The sequence below is a fragment of the Seriola aureovittata genome, chromosome 24, assembly GCF_021018895.1.
Source record: "Seriola aureovittata isolate HTS-2021-v1 ecotype China chromosome 24, ASM2101889v1, whole genome shotgun sequence".
Classification (NCBI taxonomy): Eukaryota; Metazoa; Chordata; class Actinopteri; order Carangiformes; family Carangidae; genus Seriola; species Seriola aureovittata.
In genome coordinates this window covers 10,037,349-10,059,418 of record NC_079387.1, presented here as the reverse complement: position 1 = coordinate 10,059,418, position 22,070 = coordinate 10,037,349, and the positions used below count along the sequence as shown (strand labels likewise).

Genomic DNA, 22,070 nt, shown 5'->3' with positions numbered 1-22,070 from the left:
AACCTTTAGTTAGTTTAAAACTACAGAAGGCATGTTGAGTTTATTCTATACCTTAGAAATAGCAGTTGGTAAAACAACAACTCTTCGCTCAAGATCAACTTACTAGATTTCTCCTTGAGCTTTCAGCCCCAAAAGGTTTATTTTTGGCCTTTGAAATAGTTTGACAAGACATAACCCAACATCTTTTAATCATGTTTCTGCACAGTTGAATAATGTGCAGTGAATCATAACAGTCGAATATCTAAAGGAAAGAAATAAGCCCTTCATCCTAAAATTAAAATAAATAAATAAAAAGTAAGGATATTCAGCTTTTTCCGATTATTGGTATCGTTATTTTCATTAACCAACAACCGATAAAATAAATTAATTTTAAAAATTGCAGCCGCCTGTCCCGCCCACAGCACCATCTGATTGGTTTGACGTCACGAATAAATATCCGGTAGCTAAAGTCTGTCCGCCCACTGCACCATCTGATTGGCTTGACGTCACGAGTAGCAGCCTATCACGCTGAAAGCTGCTGTGAACACAGACGGGCACAGATTTTGCACAGCTGCGTGTCGAAGGTAAGACAGCAGACATCACTGAAGCCGTAACAAACATCACGATCCTCCACACTGAAGTTACAACAACACCACACTCTGATGAACAAGTTCACCTGTTGGTTCAAGAGAGAGAAAGAAGCTAGCGCTAACTGCTAAGCTAAAGTTACTAGCACATCTGAACAGCATGTAAACAATTAGTGAAAGTCGCAAAAAGGAGCAGAGAGCTCTGGGTGCTGGAGCAGAACTAGTGTAAGTTTAAATGTACAGCAGGTAGTTAGTCACTGTGATGAAGAAAAACAGCAACATTAACTGTGTTCAGAGTAGACAGCAGCAATAAACTCTACCAGTAACAGAAACTCCAGAGACTGGAGATGAGACATCACTGACGTCAGCACGTCAGTGCGTCAACGGTCACTAACTGTTGCTGAAAAGACATTATACTACAGTAGAAGTAAAGATGTTCAAAGTGAGTCAGTTAAAATGTCTCTGAGTAAACGTGTTACACTTTAAAAGGGGAGGGGTAAAACATGTTATATGGTGATAATAATAATAATAATAATATATAATAAAACTATTAAATTAAAGAGCGTCTTTCGGTTACCAGGTGAATCAGTTCCCAGGTGAGAACAGCACTGAAATCAACCAATTAATTCCAGTCAGGCTCTTTGCAGCCAGTGCATACAACTGATAATTACTAATATACACTCAGCAGTTAATCCTTCATGAAGGTTATAATGTTCAGTTTTTATTAAAATAGTTTTGGACAGTTGTTGATTCAACTGTATGATCGTTATAGAGGATGTAATGTTTGGAGCTGTATTACATTATACAGAGTTGTTTAGCCTATTTTCACTGATATAAATGGGGTGGAAAAAATAATAGAAACACCTTGACGTCATGGCGAGAGAGAGTCCTTATGTAGCAGTAGTTTTTTGTTGGCATATCGGTTACAAATATCTGTTAAATTGAACATATTGGCTTATGTGTTATTATATTCTATGACTTTAGTTTTAGTTTTCCGAGAAATCTCATGAAAATGTCACCATGAATTAATTATTTTGTCCGCTGGAACAACAGATAAAATAACGGCAGCAGACAGAGGAGGCTGATGAGGAAACAGATGCAGCTTCAGGGCTTTAAGTGAGGTTTTAAAATGATTGTGTGATTAAATAGATGCTATTATGGATTAACTAAATTACTAACTTATATTTAACATAACCATAGTCCACCTATTCTGATGTTAACTTGTAAGTTATTATATATAACACATGATCATTTCCTAAACTTTTAGTCTTTGATCTGATACGGCATAGTTTTATTTAAATATAAATACATTTCTGAAAGTAAATTCAGATCTTATATATGTTAATAAACCGTGTGGTTGACAGCGTCCCTACCAATGTTGAGACCAAACCTTGTATGTTAGAATTTGCTGAAGGAACTGTACGTCCTTTAAACGTGCTATATATATATTAGCAAAATCACATGTTCCTTAATCAACATATTTAGTGTTTGCTGTAGATAGTCACATATCACAGTCAGTGTCTTGTTGAGCTGCCATCAGACATGTACAGGGAGAAGGAGAAGGTGGTGCTGGGATAGACGGGAGGGAGACGGAGGTGAAAAAGCGGAGACTACCCCCACCCAGCAGCAGCCCCCTCCTAACGCTTTGCAGCTTCTGTGCCTGCTGCCCCCTTCCTGTTGCCTGGCAACCTAACATCACAGCTCCCCTGTCTGTGATTGATCAGCAGCGTCTCTTAGCTTCCTTACCCACAATACTTTGCTGGCAAAAAAAAAAAAAAAAGCATGCATTCCCTGTGCCAGCCCCCGACTCAGTGGACACACACCTTGACAGTTTGATTATATAAGAAAAGGAGAGGTCGGTTTATGACCTTGTGTTCTTAATGAAATCCAGTGTACAGCCTATAGCTACAGGTCATTTGAGCACCATTGCTGTATGTCCATGTGCATTTAGTCTCTATTGTGCACAGCACCTGCTGCAGAGCCTGTTTGTTGTGTGGTTATGAAATGAGCCATGAAAATATTTCTATACATGAATCAGCTGGAACACACTGTCTGATCTCTGCCTCGGCCGAGGACAGTGTTGTTAACTCAGCAGTGCTCTCTACAGGCGACAAGGTGCAACCAACGTAAAGTGGAAGCACTGGAGGAGAATAGATAGGAATGGGACATCAGGGTGACAAGACAGATAGACAGATCATCCTCCATGTGGAATCTTACAGGTGTGTGCTGACGTCAAAATACCCCTGCAGACTGACTTTTATGCACATTTTCTTTAGGGTTCAGTGCAGAAAAATGGTTTAAATCCTGTTTGTTTCCTGTCAGAGAACAGATGCTATGAGCAAAACCAATGTCACAGATTGTCCTGAGGCAGAATCAACAAATTTACTGACGTCAGAAAAACATGATTTAACCTCCTCATGATGGAGGATGTCAGTGGCAAGCAAGATGAAGTTAGATGTTAAGCCACAGACGCCATCTGCTGGTAGAAAAATAAAATGCTTCTCTGCCCTGATCACATAAATTATTTTATTTTATCATCTGAGTCTTAAAATGTCAATTTTATGATATTATTTGCTGAAGTTTTATCTTCAACTCACCACCAACACAATTAATTAACCACCTTTAAACTGAGATGGATGTTAAAAAGTTGTTTTTTTATTCACACTCTCATGGAAATGTACAGAACAAGAACATTTGGCCCCCAGTTGTCGGCAGTATTGAGAGACAAAGTTGAATTATTCTGACACAAGCCTGAACTCATCTGAAACCTGGAAAAATTGCAGCTTTATCACATTGTTCAGGTGACTGTAAAATGATAAATAACATGCACAGACACATGTTTGTGTTTATATCAATAAATGCCTTTGTGTGCTACAGAGATAGTGATTGTGATGTTGTTAAAATAAACAGGAAAGACTCATTAGATTGAGAAATTACTGTGAAGAAATGCTAATGCCAGCATGCTAACATCCTCGCAATGACAATGCTAACCTGCTGATGTTTAGCAGTTTATCGTCTCAGTTTTTGCTAATTAGTGCAGAAGTAAATGTCATAAGTTGTGCAGATATTTAATCATAAGTTTTGGACAAAGTGAAATTTGCAATAATTTAATAATTTATGCCTCCAGAAGCTGCATACACTGACATCATCACGTCAAGTTGCTATTGCTAACTTGTTAGCAAATGGTTGCTGATTCACACAACCAGCAGATACTGAGAAACATTTTGTATTTAATGATGAATGAAGCTTCTTTTTATCTCTGTTTTTGGTCTCTACCAACTCCCGAGGGAAATATCTGGCTCTGCTAAATGCTCCACTTTCTTCACAGGCAGATTGCTAACGCTGCTAGCACTGGGTAATAATTAATCACTCCTTACACATACACATAGTCATGTGATGCATTGTTAATATAAAAATATTTATTTATAGCCACTTTAAGGGATGTCCAAAGTTATTAAAATTACTTCTGTGTGGAATATAAATGTCCAATGTACCAAATTTGAAGCAATCGATCCAATAGCTGCAGCTAGCTACATAACGCATTGTGTTGGTAATAATTCACATGAATGTCAGTGTTTTGCCAGTGACCTCATTTATCATTTTACAGTTTGTGTAAACACCTCAGGTAAAATGAACACATGCTTTACAGACAGGCATTTCAGAACGATCAGCAGCAAGAATGCGACACCAGCAACAACAATGGAAAATAGTGAAACAATACAAGCACCTCAGAATCTCACAGATTTGTCATAGATGCCAGTCACAACCAGAAAACATGCTGTAATGATCAAAGACTTTATAACAGGGCAAAATGATACTCCATGTAGTTACAGGTAACTTACAGAAACACTGTTTTATTGAGCTTAATCAACGACCATTTTATAGTTTTATAGTCATTTATCCAAACCAGCAATTTTGAAAAGGTTTAGAGACAAACTGAGCTAAAATTATATCACCTCTTCGAGCCGTCTGTATGACTCTTTTCTCTTTGGAAGTGCACTTATCAAGAATAAATCAAACTCTGATGGTTGAAGGTCACAATTCTTGAATAAAGGTTTCCAAATAACAACCTATCCCTTTCTAAAGCATCAGACACTCTCTGAGAAAGATGCGTCTGTCTTTTCATCCTCCAAGGCTCCTTGCATTTGCAGTCGCTCCTGTAATGGCTCTTTTATTTCCTCCCCTGTCTGCTCCAGAGACCCAGCCGAAGCCTCAGTCTGTGACTCATGGTCGTCTGGATTGTTCTGGCGGTCTGTGGAGAGCGGCTGTTTGGCGGCCGCTCCAGCAGGTGCAGCGTCAGTCTCACGGGTGTCTGCATGTGAGCAAGTTTGGGGTGTCAGGGAATCTGTGGGGTCGGAGAGTGTTCGGCAGTGGAGTTCTGTGTTTATTTCAGACTCTAATGCGGTCTCTACTGTGGGGAGCGTGGGAGTGACGGTGACATTTTCACTGAGAAAAGCAGGAGTGTCATTTACAGAGCTGTCTATCTGATAGTGCTGCATGGAGGGAGTGTTGTGGAAGGGGTTACTGAGGCTCATGAGTGTGTTATTAGAGTAACTCAGCACAGAAGGAAGTGGAACAGAGTAGGGCGGAGGACTTGTTCCATGTAATGAACAATCCCAATCTTCCTCCTCTTCGTCTTCTTCCTCCTCGTCATCGTCTTCCTCGTCCTCCTCGTCCTCCTCTCCCTCCTCGGGGTCGATTGTGTCTAAGCTGTGTGTGCTGCAGTCCGACAGCCCGCTGCAAACACTGCTGCCATCCTCATCTTCCTCATATGCTTCATCATCGTCATCCTCTTCCTCATCCTCTTCTTCTTCTTCTTCTTCCTCCTCCTCCTCCTCCTCCTCTTCTTCCTCCTCTTCCTCTTCTTCATCTAGATGTGAATCCGTGTCGCCTGTGTTCTGGAGGTGCATGATGGGAATGTGCGGCGTGCTACTCATCAGAGGAAACTGCAGGTTCGGCTGCTGCTGCTGCTGCTGCTGGACCAAGGAGGAGTCGCCATGGTAACCGTTGCCATTGGTTACAAGCTGCTGCTCCGACTGCTGCTGCTGCTGCTGATGCTGCTCCTCGCGGCTCTTCTCCAGCTCCAGCTTCATGATGGTGTGCAGGAAGTGGGTCCGGACGCGGACCGGGTTGAACTCCAGGCGTCCCGTGGTGTTGCTGCAGCCTTCTTTGGTGCAGCCACAAGGGAAGGACATGCGGTCCACCTGAAGACAAACATCACAGGTCAATACACAAGTGTGGGACAGCAGTAACAGCAAAGGTAAACACAGCTGCCGGCCAGAGCTGGTCACGCTTGAGGAGAAGCCGCAGAGTCCACTGTTGGTTTCATTCATCACGACCCTGAAATCTTAACTTAAATTTAAATGACTGAATGATCACATGGCGGTCTACTGTACGTATTGAAAGAACAATCCACCCGTTTGGTTTAAAAAATCCTTGAGGATAAATTCAATAATAAATAAGTCGAAAAATAAAGCTGCGTTTTCACCAGAAAAGGTCTCTAAGATGTAGCGATGTGCACAGACACTGTGTGAAACTATGATTTCAGAGGGAGGGCACTAAAGTCGTGAGCCCCCTTGGAAATGGTAGAAAAGTCAAACTGATATTTGATTTTTATGAGAAAATATAAACCAGTTTTCTATTTTTCAAAAGAGGATAAACATATTTGTGGTGCGCTACTGAGTGAACGTCATCGCCTTGTTTTCCCCTCTTTTAACAAACCCAAAAAGCATTAAATCTGTACAGTTATGAATTTAGCACATCTATTCTGACCCTTTCTACCTTACTAACACTCTTGCTAACCTGAATTCACAGTGGGGTCGTGGATGTGCATCGCAGTTGCTAGGTAATAAGGTAAACATTTGTATTTCTGCTGTCAATCATATAAAAGTATAGACATGACCAGTGGCCAATAGTCACTGTTGTGCCCGTTTTCATACGTTTACGAACACAGGATTCGACATAACCAGGAAAAAAAAACAAAAAAATAGCAGTAGAAACATACATATGAGGTTTTATTTGAAACTATGAAGTTCTAAATGAAAAGTGCATCAAATCGTGTCCCGGGAAAGAATATTTAGGACTTAGGAACTAAAGTAATATAAATAATTGAGGAATAGATAGACAATAGGACTTCACAACTGCTTCAAAGGTAGAAATTGTTTTACCAGTCGGCCTTCACCATAGTTTATTATTCTTATTATTATGTTACTATTATTCATGTTCTTTCAACACATGCTGAGTCATCTGTCCTGTATTTGAATGAAGACTTACATACATGTGATCGTGCTAACAACGGTTAACTGCCCGTGTTTGATTTTGAATTTATTGTTACTGTAGAGTTTTACTGCACAGACAGACATGAACAACACTTTAGTATTATAGATGGGCCTCACCACAGTTCCATTTACCTGGCACTTAATGCCGGCCAGGCTGCAAGCACAGGTCTCCGGGTCACATATCCCACGGCAGCGGCACCCACACTCCTCTCGGGACATGCGGAGGGTACGCAGCTCGTGCTTCTCCTCCACGTCGATGCGTCGGACCCCGGAGGAGCGGAGGAGGGCGCGGCGCCTCCTGGTAGTCAGAGGCTGGAGGAAGAAGTAATCATCCACCTCTGTGTTGTCCACATCCAGGTCGTCCTCAGAGATGTCGTCGAGTGTCAAGGTATCTGCCTCCACAGATGACACGGTGCCATTCTTAGTCAGCTGGACCACAAAAAAAGAAAGTTAAATTAAGATTGGACCATGAATGTTCGTGTACAGAGGATTACAAAACATACAGAGTGTATATTATTGTGCAAAGAATTTGCTACACTGCAGGTAAATGAGGCCTCAATTGTCCCACAGACTTTGAGTTTGATGGCATTGAGCTTCTCCTCTTTCAGATGATCCCTCAGCATGTTGCGGTGGCTCCTTTTCTGCTCCATGGCAAACTCCCTGAGGGTGAAGCGCTTCACCCCGCTGTGACGTGGTGACATCCCCAGGGTGCTGCCGCCCTGTGTGGGCACGCTGGTGAAGCCTTGCCGCCGGTTGAAGTAGTAGACTGTCACGCTCTCAAAGTGCACATTGCGACCCCGGAGTCGCTTTGACTGCTGCTGCAGAGAAGCTGAAAGTGAGACAGAGAGGTGAGTCTGCACTTTAATTAGCGCTTTGAAATGCAAGTAAATGCTAGTTTAAGAGCTGTCATGAATAAAATCAAAAGATATTGCAAATGCTAAAACATTAGCATAAACATTAGCACAAATACAAACATTTCAATTTCAGTTTTTAAGTTAACAAACTGACTAAACCTTGTCTATGTTATAAAATACCTTAAGTTTGCTAACATCAGCTAAAATTAGCCACTATAAGCTACTGGTCATACCAGACCAAGTAAGGTTGTAGCTGCTCTCGCATTAATATACCTGATAAGTATAATAAACTTTATTGTGAAAACAGAAACAGAAATTCAATGGATATTAGTAAAAAGTCAGGTAATGTAAAAAAGGCCTTCTGGTAAAAATGAGTTTGAGTTATTTAAAAGATGGGATCAATTTGTCTTGTCAGAATAAAATGACCTGGAGCCAGGAGACCCCTGGCATCTTTTAATTTGTCAGAGACATGACAAGCGTTGGGTTATGTTAGCAGTGTCACCAGGTTTCAGGGGGACATATACATGTCTGTACAGAGAGGTCAAACTTAATGTCAGATATCCTTAATATGTGACCGTAAAAAGTGGTCCCACAATAGATCCTTGCATCCTTGCATTTTAATTAGATTTTTTCACATTTTGAATAGTTCCCCTTGTTTTAGATTTTTTTTAATCACCTTTGTTTAACCAGAATTATACACAGTTATTGTTAAATGACACTAAAGAGGGTATTATGAGAGCTTCCACTTCCACCAAAACATACTATCTGGAGCTGCTGACACTGATGAGCAGGGTGGTAATGTGATCTTACAGTCCAGCAGTCCGGAGGGGACGGGATGGTTGAGACTATCGCTGCTGTTGCCGCTGTCGCTGCAGGAAACCTCGTCATCATCAGACCCCTGCAGGGAGAGGTAAGGGGACGGGCCCTCCTCAAGCTTCCTCTTCAAGATCCCACTCATAATGTGGCTCCTCCCACTTGGTCACACCTGCACAAAGGACAAAGTTAAGTTTAATCATACAAGCCAGATCCAAGATGCTACAATATAGTAACAGAGATACAGACAAAGTTAGAAAATTTACACCATTAAAGATCAGAACTATTTAATCAGTATACTTAATATTTAACAATTTTTTTTCCAGCTATTTCATGGAAAATTACATTTTTTAAAATGTGTGTATTGGGGTGTGGTCGGGCGTGGATGTTGCAGTTATTTGGCACGTGCTGTAATTATTTGGCTACCTGGATGCACCATAGTACAAGTATTGGATTTACATTTATGAGGTGAACACACAAATGAATCTTAATATGAAATTAACACTACAAATATATACACCTGTAGACATTTCATCTATGAAAAACTATGGAATTTAATCCACATAAACGCCTTATTTATTCTGTCCTGTGCCAGTTAGGGAGCAAATCTACTGTACGACCCCCGAGGAAACATTGCATAGAGTTAATAGAGTTTATAATTTTAAGTTCTATTAAGCCTCCCATCCCTGCAGCATGGTCTCAGTCTTGTCAGTGTAGAATATTATTACTATAATCTTATGTACAATAACTAAAGTCACCACTCAGGAACTTTGAATTAGTTAGAATAGCACAATTGTGTAGCCACAAAACTGAATTTCATATGACCTTTTATGTTTAAAAAAGAAAGAAAACCTTGATGTGGAGACACAAAGGAAAAGAAAAATGAAAGTATTTTTGTGGTCATTTTTAAAAAATTTTAATTCTAATTTATTCTTATTGTAATTGAATATCAAACCACTTTAAAAAGTTTGGAGATAAATAGACACAGTCGTCCTCAGGCCTGTTCATTCTCAATAGACTGGAAGAGGGAATTGGCCATTTTCCCCTCGGGTCAATATTTATATGAAGTCCATTTTGTCCATTACATGAACTGAACTTCCGCTCAGTTAAGAAGGATTTAAAACAAACCTTTGTAATAAACTCACAAAGCAAGTGTTTGAAAGAAGGTGAAATAAATAGTTAATGATCTGACTTTGTGTTTTGACCAGTACTGTAGAAACTATATTTTCTGAAAGAAATCTGGACTAAACTTCAGGATGTTTTATGCAGAACTGTTAAGTGTGGTTAGGTGACCTTGCCAAATATTGAGATTCTTCAGAAGTAGAGAATGAATCATGTCAAATCGATTGTTAAACCCATTAAGATGTTGAGACACTGATATTCTCTTTTCCATTGGTTGCTTTTGTGGGAAATTGCGAGTCTGATGACACGTAGTGATAAGAGATGATTTGTACACATTGTAAAGTTCTCTCTCAGCGCTCCTGATGATGGGATGTATGTGGCGTCACCCAGCACCTCTGCACTTTGTCGAGACTTAAATTTCAAATTTGTAGAAACTGTTGAGCTGACTGCTTGGACTGGTAGAGGATTACATCATATGCAGCAGAGCTTAATGCTGGGCCAAGCTTTTCCTCTCTGACTGGCTTTGTCTCCCTTCTCGCTCTCTTACTACCTACTGCCTTACAACCCCCCTCCTTGCTTCCTTAGCTTCCTTTCTATTACTCATTTCTTTTTGTTTCTTACCTTCTTTTTTAGTATTTCTTATTATTATCTCCCTTTCTCTTCACTCTCTTCTACCTACAGCCTCCCAGGTATTCACTCCTTCACTCCAGCTCGTTGCTTTTCAGGAAAAAAAAAAACAGTAAAAACAAGAAGATCCACAGCAGGAGAAACACTGAACATATATAATAATAATAATGATAATAATAATAATATCTCTCTGTAAATTTAATGTCATGGACGGTGTTGCAGCTTCTCTTGGATTCAGGACGGTGTCCTGCGCTGCCTTCCCATGCTGCTTTAACCTAAACATTCCCACTCAAGCTCTCATGACCGGTGCCATTTAGAGCGCACGCACACACACACACGCACACACACACACACACATGTACAAGACTGCTCACGTGTCTGCATGCATGCGCAACCTCCCACTCCCCATGCATGCCCACGTCCCAAAACACTAACAGGGGAATTCTTATTGACAAATGTAAATCAGTATGAACCTGTAATGTGTGTGTGTGTGTGTGTGTGTGTGTGTGTGTGTGTGTGTGTGTGTGTGTGTGTGTGTGTGTGTGTATGTGTGTGTGTGTGTTGGCGTGCATGTCGAGGATTTGTGTGTGTGTGTGTGTGTGTGTGTGTGTGTGTGTGTTTGACCGTCACTGACCTGTTTCCTCGGCTTGCCTTTGGTTTCCAGGAAGTCCTCGACTCTCTCCTCTGCATCACACAGTGTTCACCAGCAGCAGCCAAACATCCCCATGTGTCGTGATGATGCAGTGAGGGCTGCCATGATGCCTGCTCTCTCTCTCTCTCTCCTCTCTCTCTCTCTCTCTCTCCCTCTCCCTCTCTCTCTGTGTCTCTCTCTCTCTTTCCAGCAGCCTCTGGCACTATTGTGCAGCACTGAGCACTTCTGCCTCTGCCTTGCTATCTTATGCGTCCTCCCTTTGCACCCTCATTCTCTGCTCATGCTGTCAGCTCTCTCACTGTCTGATTCTCCTCTGCTCTACACCCCCCTTCCTTTCTCTCTCTCTCTCTCTCTCTCTCTCTCTCTCTCTCTCTCTCTCTCTCCTCACAAAGACTTGTTAGCTCGATGCTGCTGCCGGCTGGAGCGCTGGAGCTTGACTGAGGTGAAGCAAGCCCTTCGAGATCACAGAGAGAAAGGAGGGTGGAGAGAAGTGGGGGGGTGGGGGGGTGGGGGGGTTGTAGATGTGGTGGTGGATGTGATGGGGTGGGGGTGGAAAGTGTAGACTCTGCTATGTGAAATACCTCCTTTCCACAGGCTTCGTAAGAATTATTAACACAAATGTAAAGTATTAAACTACAGAAACAGTCTCACACATCTGGCCTCACAGGTGAAATCTGCCCCCCCCCCCAAAAAAAATATTTTATTTCTCACACTGATAAATTTTCCAGGGTATTTATAATGCAAATGTAATGTTGGGTTGTGCTTTGTGATGTTCCTTCTTTTTATTTTTATTAGGCTAATTTGAAATTTAAATTGATAGCAGAGGGAAATGGATCAGAGGAAACACAGACAATGACCGGACGAATGAAATCAGTCATTTTCAGTACGTCTTTGTGCAGAAAAAAGATTATGAAAGTAGCAAAAATATGTGTATATTAAAGATAATAGAAGCAGGTATCTATTACAGAAACATTTGAGGAAAGAGGGTTTAAAGTTTCCAGGCTTGGTGGTGAAATGTGAATATAATGCCTTTATTTTATGCTGTTTAATGCTGTTTTAGCCACATAATAACTAGGAAATGCTGATACTGTATCTGCACTGTAACACAATCTCTTTTTTCAGCTTTCTTTTCCGTGTTACCTTGTTTGTTTAGGAAAATAAATTTAATTGGTCAATTGGTCACAGATTAAATGCATCTCTGTTTAGCTAGCTGTCTGTAATATTTACTGCAATATAAAACCTATTTATGCTACAATATTGATATTGAAATAACTAATATAAATTTGAAATACAGTAAATGTAGGATTTTTTTAAACTCACCTAATTCAATTCATTCTGCAAAAGTCAAAAAGAGATGCCAGTTAAAGCTAACTTTGCTAACATGTGCTAGCGCTACTTTTAGCAGGAGCTTAGCTAGGTTTTGATTCTCCATCACAATTGGACTAAGCCATCAGCTCATGTAGTTATGTGGAATAACTAACTACTGAGATATCAGCTCATTATATGTTTCAGTGACAGATAATAGCTAAGGTTGTAAATTTAATTTTAGCGTTAGCTAAGGTGAGCCAAGGCTAGCTAGCTAGCTTTCAATTGATGTAGCTCTCTTGCTTCGCCTGTTTTCAGTTGTCCAAAACAAGTGATTTCCTGCCTCCATGCTTCACTCACATGGATTTGGAGCGGTTAGATAGTTGTTAAATAGTCATTAAAATGAGAACAGAAAATGTTAAATTAGCTGAAATTAAAAAAAAATCTGCTTTTGTTGCCTGTAGACGGCGACACGCTGCAGCTCAAAGGTGCATACGTGTAATCTCCATGTGTGTTGTCATGTCTTTGTACATTGAAAGTCAAATGCCAAATGTGTGTGTAACTGTTTGCACTTGTTTGATGTGGGAGACGATGTGTAAAATAAATTGGCTTTGTTTATCAGTGAAGTGAACCTCAACAGAAGATTCATCAGACTGTGTAGCATCAGTCACAAACCTTAAAATAGACCAGAACATAGTCGATCCAGAAATTAGATTGTGCGAACAACCCAACACTGTACAACTTTCTTCAATATGTCTTTAATATTTAATTTAACTGTTATCTTTGGACTCTTTGATTTGGAATTGAGGGTTACTTCCTGTTTTATTTTCTAACAACTTACCTTGTGTTTCTCGTGGGTATTTTATTTCCTGTCTTTGTCCCGTTTCCCTCCTTTGTGAATGTCTGCCCCGCCCTAATGTGTTTCACCTGTGTTCAATCACCTTTGCCTCCCTGCTCTCTGTTTAGTGTCTAATTATCCTTTTTGCTCTGAACCTCCTGAAGGACCGCTGGGAGTCCCTGGACCTTACTTTGAGAACCACTGCTCTAGATGCATGGATGCATCTCGCTGTGGACTTTCAGGTGTCACAAATCTTCATGTCATTCAAATAAAATAAAAAAGATTCAAAATAAGATTTGCAATCATCAGTTTGAGAGAAACAACCTGCTCTTTATTTATCGTGACGTCCTGGGAACCAAATTTTAAGCTGAAATTAGTCTCTTTAAACAGAATTTCACATCACGCAGGTTTCCATCCAGATGTGGCACAATGTTGTCAAAATAAAAGCGAATTAATGCTAATTAATGCAGTTAATTTGTCAAGATAAACAGCTGGCACTAATTCTACGCCTTCTTCATTTCAGAGGAAGAGTGGAACAGCAAGATGATGCGATGAAGAGAGCTCCAGTCAAATGGAAATGATGCCATTTATGTTTCATGTGTTGATTTAAGGGATGTAACGGTCTCTTTACCGCTGCACTCAGATCTGATGGTTTTGTCTGCTGCTGTCACATGTTGTCATGTGCATCATCAGTCTGTTTACACTCTGTCGCTTTTTGCTTTTTATCAACACGCCAACTTTTCCAGCTCAACCAGAGGATTGTTTGAAAAATGTATTTTTTTTATGTGCAAATCAAAAATACACAAAGAAGCAGGTGTAATCAAAGCACATTGTTACTATGTTGTACTTTTAGGAGGTTAACATTAATACACCCAACCATTTCTTTTAAACGTGATTGACCACCTGACGCCCACGCACAAGCCCCTAAACATTGTTGCTATAGCAATGCTAGACCCTGAATGTTCAGTCTTCCCATTATAGTGGTGCACAGTAGAAAAATATCCAGAGTGAAGCTTCCAAGAGCCTCAGCCTTGAGTTTGTATGTACTGTACACAAAGATGGTGTGTTAAAGTGATTCAGCTTCATCTGTTTGTGTAGGACGTCTCCTTTTTCTTCATTCCTGAATGCAGCACAGACAAACCTGGACTTGCTAGTTTTTATAATTAAGCTTTAATCTTCATAATTAGGGCGCTTGATGCATTCATGGTACATAAGTGTTGAATGGTTAAATATGAATAAATACATTAACCAGGTCAGCAGTGCATTAAGATCTGCAACAGCTGATACAAGTCTCCTCTCTTTCCACAGTGAGGAGCTTCATCATTAGTTTAAAGGGTGATTAAAAAGTGCTGAAGCTCGTGCTCCGTCTGCTTGTAATACTGCAAAATTTAAGGTGTGAAACTTGGAGTTAAATACTCGTAACATGAATGAAGTGCTTAGTTTGAATACATTTGCTCATATCACTGCAGGAGAAGGGGGCTGTTAGAAGTCAGCACTGTTGAGATTTAAAAATTTAAGTGAGTGAAATTAAAAGTTACTGCATTTAAAAAAAAAAAGAAATTACACTAAGAAATACAATATAAGTTATTATATGGAAGTTATTATTTGCTGCTCCAGAGGGTTTCTCTCTGCTGTGCTTCGAATCGTCTTGTTTTCTCCCGGCAAGGATGGAGTGGCGATGTGCGGTAGAGACGGAGTGATCCTTCCAATCAGCTTCCATGGCAACGGGCCACGAGAGGGAGGGAGGGAGGGAGGGAGGGAGATGGTGGTGGTGGTGGTGGGAGGGGGGGGTCGGAGGAAGAGGAGGAGGAGGCAGCTAGAGGGGTTGAGGGGAGGTGGGGGCTGGGCTGTGGCAGCAAGAGAAAGAACACAGTGTGTGTGTGTGTGTGTTCAGAAATCTGAACAATGGTTGTGGTTAAGGAAAATTAGACATTGAAATAACTCTCAACACACACATGACGATGGTTGGAGCATCAGCTTGTATTTATTACAACACACATCGATGTCCTCGTTATTATGTACAAATAAAACCATCACGGCTGTTCTCCTCTCTCCAAATATAAAAGGTGTTCTGTCCCGAACGCTTCCTGTCTGCGCTGATGTGGCTCTAAGGGTCAGTGGAGGACGCGGCGACCATCTGTACATCCACACACAGCACTAAATACTGACATCCATTCTCTCTATTGTTATTGGATGTTTCATTTCTGCAGGAAAAAAGACTTAATAATACCAATCAAAGGAATTACTGTAATTATTTTGACTATTCCCTCCACTGTGTCACCTGGAGCTGCTCAGTGTATAGTCACCCTTTTGTCCATTTGCTGCATGATGAGTAGTTTCCTACCTGCAGATCCTAAAAAGAAGTAGAATTAGCAATACCACGGTGATAAAATATTGTGCTGTCGATAAAATTTCAAGTAAAAGTAAATGGTAAAACTGTTTATTGACTGTAGGAAGTTATGTCTACTAAATGTAGCCGACTAGAAGTATGAAGCAGAATAATATGGAAACACTTAAAGCTGCACTCATCAGTTGTGTGTGTGTGTGTGTGTGTGTGTGTGTGTGTGTGTGTGTGTGTGTGTGTGTGTGTCTCCCTCCCTCACATCAAGCCTTTTCCAGCAGCAGCTGTTCTCAGCAGATGAGATCTGATAAACCCACTGACTCTATCTGCTGAGCACAAAAACATCAGGCAGAAGAAGTTAGCAACTGGCTAGTGGAGCGTTTAGCAACTGAAGAGCCAGATATTTCTGTCATGAGTTGGTGCTAAAGCTAAAAGGAGAATGAATCTCAGACTTAAATTCATCAAGTGAACAGTAACGGTAACATACACAACTATTTGCTAACACATTAGCCAAATCAACTTTACAGGGTGATGTTATGTTCATGTCAAATTTACAGCTTGTGTTCGATCCAAGTGAATTAAGTACATAATTAACTCCAACTGCATGTTATCACTTCTATTCTTACAGGGATTTATTGTCTTATTGAGTTTATATATATATATATATATATATATATATATATATATATATATATATACCTTTTAATTTAGTTGTCATGTGTGAATGTATGTGCTACTGGAATATTGTTGTTGTTTTGCAAGAGAACTCAAATGAATTGACTCTAATAATGTATTTGATGACGGTGTCGGTGACCAGCAGGGGGCGCTCTCGGCCGGTGACACCGTCCTTTCACTGTGAGGTTTCTCTTCAGCTGGAGTCATGAGCCCATCATTAATTCCCAGCCCTTGTCCGGCTCTGCTGCCTGGTCGAGTGTAATTGTTTCCCCAGGGACTCAGACTGATGTCTCAGCTGTCTAACTGCACTGTGACCCATAGACCTGTGTGTGTGTGTGTGTGTGTGTGTGTGTGTGTGTGTGTGTGTGTGTGAAAATAAATGGTATGAATTATATTTTTTTCTATATAATCCAGTTGCTGTCTCTCCATCTTGACCAAAGGATTTTGTTTTAAAAGCAGGACTTGTAAAACCATAAAAGAAACAGAGGTTCCTCTGATGCACATCCACTTCAGTCCTGGCAGAGATAATAGCTTTTTTCTTCATGGGAGTCATAAATGTCACTTTATATGAAGAGAAAATCTGTACACTCCTTTTTACTCTTCCATGTACATAGAGCAGATTCCTTTCTTGGCAAGTTCATATTCCCACCTGTGTCGCTCTGTGCGACTGCGCTGTGTATATTTCCCTCATGTTGTTCCATTCAGCTGTAATTATCACATCAATGATTCATTGTCCTCCTGTTGGCGTCGCTTGGGGAACACTTTGACACAAAAACTGGATATAAAAACCAAACATGGCTGCGAAAATCTGTGTTCAATTAAATGTTAAATTAATTAGCTTGGTGTTTATTTTGTTTTGGCTGTAGATAATATCTTCAGATGGCAGTATCATGTATATTCACTACCAACACTTTAACATATATGGGATTTTAAAGTAAAATATGCCTCCATAACACTTGAAGAAAAAACGAGAAAAGATAATTTAATATCATTTAAAATGTCCGCTGTGAAAAAGCCTAAAGAGAGAGAAGGAGACGTCAATCAATCACAGTCTTAACATCCAATCTAATATAACATGGAAGGTGTGTGTGGCTTTTAAATCAGCTGTGATTTTGAATCCTGGTCATTTAGATTCAGAGTAATACACTTCTGGGTTGCTTCACAGCCCCCACTCAATTACAGCAACCGCCTTCACCTGGTGGCACAGGTGCAGTGAGGTCGTCACTAACTGAACCTCGGTTGCTGGATTGAATAACAGTGTCCAACACTAAAATCAGTTTGCTCTTGATTTTTTACGAACAGTGATGATTTGCTGTGTTTCCAGACAGAAACGGAAGTGATAACTGACATGATTTATTTATATATAAATAAAACTTGATTAACAAATCTCTATCCATTATTATTTAATGAAATCCACCTTTATTATATAACATTTCAAGACAAACTAAGTAGATAAATCAGCATCAGTTCAACAAATCAAACTAACTTACATGGGATGATGGTTTAATTTCACTGTGCTTTATTCAGATTCATTATATTTCTTACAATAAAAAGACAGTTTAGTTCCCAAATTAACTTTAAAGCTATGAGATGGATTTTTCCACCATTTACTCTTTCAACAACCACTGACATTAATTTAACTTTCTATATCTGAAAGAATGACATCACCTTTGTTTTTAATACTGTCATGATGTGTCTCCAGGTAGTGAACAGCAGGTGGCAGACTCGGCTTTGAAATCTGATGCCAGGCGTGTGACGGTGGGTTGAGAGCTGAGGATCCTGAGGGCAGATTTACTAACTACCCTCATTCCAAGATTATTGCCCCAGCAGTGACATATGACAGTTTTACGTTGAGTATTATTTCATTACGGTCCACAATATGTGTGAAAATGGGACTGTGATATCTAAGATGGAAGAATATATAGTGAAATAATAATCTAATAATTAATGTAACAGTTAAATTATTGAGTATTTATGTATTTATGTGCTGTGTTTACTGTGTGTTCTTGTCGAATTAAACGGGATATTCTCTGTAGGCTTTAAAACCACAAGGTAAATGAGGTTTTTTAAAGCGTGTCAGCCTTGTAGCCACTGAAGGACCCATGCAAACCTTGCAATCTCTCAGGAGAGCAACCGCCTTTTCCAGTACGCACCATTTTTTATCATGGTTTATTACTCCCTTTAGACCAGAGGACAACGCTGCAACCAGCTGTGATGAATGTGAAAACGAGGAGACAGTCACTTTTGCCTATTCGGAGGAGGAGGTGACGGAGAACCAATCAGGAGAGCAGATGGCATCTCCGTCTGTCTGGTCTGTTTGAAGAGCGCCACAGGCGAAGCCCCAAGTCAGACAAGCCAACTACACGGCCCGGGATGATCTCAGAGCCTCCACTGTGGCTTTTACTGCCTGAAGACATCAAGTTTTAATCCCTGCTCTGGACTAAACTCCAAATCATTACACAGTGTAGTGTAATCCAATCAAAAGGCATTTCCTGGAATTAACTGATCTGTGATAAAAAAGCATTACAGCCCCACAAAACTGAACATTAAATGGTTGTTACTCAGTATACAACCCAAACTGTCATTTACTGACATTTGACCGTTAAATACCATAAAATACCCAATAAACCTGCCATGAAACATCTTGTTTGTTACTAATGTGCAAAGCATTATGGGTATATTGTATGAAGCCACCTGTCATTTACAGTACAGATCTTATATCTTCAGTATCTTTTAATTACGAACCACCGTTACAGTGCAATTAGCATGCGCGAGTAGCTAGCTACATTACCATTCTTCACAGCAACTGATAAACAGACAACAGCTTATTTAAACATCATATTTTATCATCCTGGTTCACGTACCAAAGTGCCACAGATTGAAATTAAGTTTCCAACCAAAAATTTGAGTCTAATAATTTTAAAACTGCTACTTTAGCTTTGACCTAGCTTGTGCTTGGGGTTAGCTAACATTAGCAAGTTTAGCGAAAATAACTTTAGCAACTGTGGTGTATTTTTACATCACAATACATGTCCCTTGTACAGTTGTTCTAGGGCAGCTTTTCTGCTTTCCATCTGTAGCACAACTTGTTATGTATAAATAAGATTTATTTTAATTATTAAGTGGACATTTCTCTTTTTCAAGCGCAAGCACTAAAACTCAAAATACATTTGTGAAACTGAGCAGAAATATATCCAGAAACCGTGAGTGTCCCACTTACACAGAATAATCCACCAATACCTAATAATAAACTATCTCCTTTATTTCCTCAATGAAAACTGTCATTTAGATTTGTCAGTTATTATAAGTAACTGGGACATTATTTCTCTAAAGAAATGTTGCTGTTGCCATTTTTAATGCTTTGAGTCGGACAAACAAAACAAAACTATAAACTATATACAAATACAACCGAAGCTACTTACTTAAAGGGTTTACTTACTAGGATGTTGCTCTGGCCCAAACAATGCTCTCTTCAGGGTCGCAGCATGTTTAGATGTTGGCCTGTATCTTCCTGTGAGCGGAGCAGCTTCCCTCTGTGTTAACTCCTTGATGAACTTGTCGGGTTGGAGATGAAGGCAATTTATTTTCTGGGCCCTTTCACACCGTCGCCTCCGATGCCACTCCGCCCGACCCCCAGATGTGAAGTTCTGGAATAAAGTGGTATCAAGTTTGGGTTTTTTAAAACAACTACCGGCTGCATCTGTGATCTGTATTGTCATGGATTTCAACCTCACCAGTAAAGTTCATCACCGGATGCTCGTTTATGCCTCAGGATTCATCCTCGCTGGATGTCGCTCGCTTGTGTTTCGGCGTAAACACAAGTTGACTATTTCAAAATCGTTCAATTGCTCTTCTTCCTGCCACTTGTGTTTGACCTGCATTACAACTCCTGAAGGTGCAAAGCTTACCTTTTCTCAGCTGTGTGCACAGGCTCCTTTCATCCCAGGAAATAAATACAAATAAAACAAGATAAAACACAAGGTATGAATCACAAAGCCATACAGATAATACACTCGTCTGACAGCAAACAGTGGAGTTAATTTAGTTTGTTCTTCCTTGTTTTGAGGCATCAAAACAAAGTGCTCTCATATTGTTCTCTGTAGATACAGAATATATTAGATATGTGGTGGTTGTTCCCCCACTTATTACATTCAGTTACAGGGTAAACACAAGGTTTACAGGCTGTAATCTGAAGCGTTGCCAAAGCGATCCGATTGACGTTACGTACCCTGCAACAAAAGAATAGGCAGCCAGAAGTAAAGAATAACTACAATCATTTCCCAATCACTGCAGAGAATCATTAAAAATCATTACCTAAAAGGTTTTGAAATCAATTTAACTGATATTTAATGTGACAGGCTTTTCTCTGCTACCCATAGCCGATTCTGTCACCACGTCCAAGAGCTACTTCCTGCTCCAGGTTAGCCGTCACTGCTGCTTCCTGCTATATGTTAAAAAAACAAAAAGCAGCACCGACTCATTTACCTCAATTTATCAGGAAGACTCTTACGATGAGCAGCTCATCCACTTACCTGCAGACAGCTGACTTGATAAGCCTTTTTCACAGGAGACAATTTGATGTGTAATTAATAAAATGACTCATGGCTCACTAATGCAGCTGTTGTTAAAGTCCTTAATAACATCCGTGCTTTTCCTACTATGACAAGTTAACATGTCTGCTGTGAAAAATCTTGATCTTAATAGAAAGTGTAAATAATTATGTCAATAAAAAGGTCATGACTCTCTGCAGTTGTGAAAGACAAAGGTGTTCTTCTGCTAAAATAATTCAGTAAGTCAGGTTTGCATCTGCTCTCATAATTATCTCCAATTTGCAGGATTTAGTTTCTCTGAGTGTTTTGCCTGAAATCTTCTATATTTTTATTCAGTCCCTCAGAGCCTCCTCTCTTCTGATTGGCTCTCCGACCTGTTGTTACTAGCGCTCCAGAGAGACGCCTGAGAGAGGAGGAACCACAAATATATCTTCCTATGAATCAGCACTTCAAATAAAACACAGGGAAAGTGCAAAATGTGGACATTTAAAACGAGCTTAAACACAATAAAGGCCACAACATTATAAATGCATGTTGATGGTCCTGGAGTAATGGGCTATTTTTCTTACTGGGGAATCCGCCGCGACACACTCAGCAAAATCATAACAACATATGATTGTCTAAGTGAAGTGCAGTGCGAGCTTGAAACAGACAGATTAATCCACTTTGTTTGAACTGATATTTTATGTCTATACCTGGTTATTTAGATAGAGTCCTCCAAACCAAGCAGAACACCTTTAATATATTTATACAAATAGCCCCGTAATATGAAAAGACTAAAAGCAAATATTATAGTAGAAAAGAGGACACTGTCAGACCTTTGCATTTATTATTATTATCTTATTTGATTTATTTATTCATCGGTTTGATTTCAGGTCTTTTGCAGGGCTGACAGGGTAAAACAGATCCATGGTTTCTGCATCATTTATATATGATCATCATTTAAACGTAAACAAAACCTCTGACGGTCAAGAAAAGTTTTCCTCGAGTTTCACTCGACGGTTTCCGTCCTGACGAGAACTACAGACACAGAAACTGAGAAACTGAGGAAAACGACGCAACAAACTTCCACCGAACTCTGATTTTAGTTCACGTATTTTACTGTCACGACTTTGAGAGCCCCCGAAGTTCACTCATGTTTTACCAATGAGCTGTGCCATGAACTCTCTCTCCGAGCCCGGGGGTCACATCGTTCAGAAACTATGGGCCTATACTGTAGTGGAAATACAGATTGATAGATTCTCATATTAATCACCCATTCATGTAACGAGAAGAAACTCTGATGACCTCCCCGAACTTTAGATATGTTGAAGCACACATCGTCCCGTCTCCTGACTCGCAGCAGGTCAGACGAGTTAGAGAGCAGCGGTACAAGACGAAATACAGCCCACATTTCCACAGGTAGAAAGGCAGCAGATGCACTCTCTGTTTATTCTTTATTTTTTTGCA

At 40.1% G+C, this 22,070-nt stretch overlaps 1 protein-coding gene and 1 long non-coding RNA gene across 4 annotated transcripts; one reads left to right on the top strand and one right to left on the bottom strand.

Moving 5' to 3' along the window:
• Positions 1-3,005: 3,005 nt before the first annotated feature.
• LOC130165636 (cysteine/serine-rich nuclear protein 3-like) lies at positions 3,006-11,033 on the bottom strand. Of its 3 annotated transcripts, XM_056371083.1 has the most exons (6): positions 10,895-11,029; positions 10,255-10,350; positions 8,509-8,683; positions 7,417-7,673; positions 6,962-7,273; positions 3,006-5,770 (listed from the first exon to the last, which is right to left on the bottom strand). In XM_056371083.1, exons 3-6 carry the CDS (start codon positions 8,654-8,656, stop codon positions 4,655-4,657), a joined length of 1,833 nt encoding a protein of 610 aa, XP_056227058.1. In that variant the 5' UTR covers positions 8,657-8,683; positions 10,255-10,350; positions 10,895-11,029; the 3' UTR covers positions 3,006-4,654. The 3 variants fall into 3 exon arrangements, with proteins under 3 accessions (XP_056227058.1, XP_056227056.1, XP_056227059.1); XM_056371081.1 differs by lacking the exon at positions 10,255-10,350 and having other exon boundaries at positions 3,007-5,770; positions 10,895-11,033; XM_056371084.1 differs by lacking the exon at positions 10,255-10,350 and having other exon boundaries at positions 3,007-5,770; positions 6,977-7,273; positions 10,895-11,033.
• Positions 7,115-14,775, top strand: LOC130165637 (uncharacterized). Its single transcript, XR_008826876.1, has 6 exons — positions 7,115-7,232; positions 7,453-7,692; positions 8,511-8,608; positions 10,925-11,354; positions 13,220-13,297; positions 13,579-14,775. It is a non-coding gene; the product is annotated as an uncharacterized LOC130165637 (long non-coding RNA).
• Positions 14,776-22,070: the final 7,295 nt, after the last annotated feature.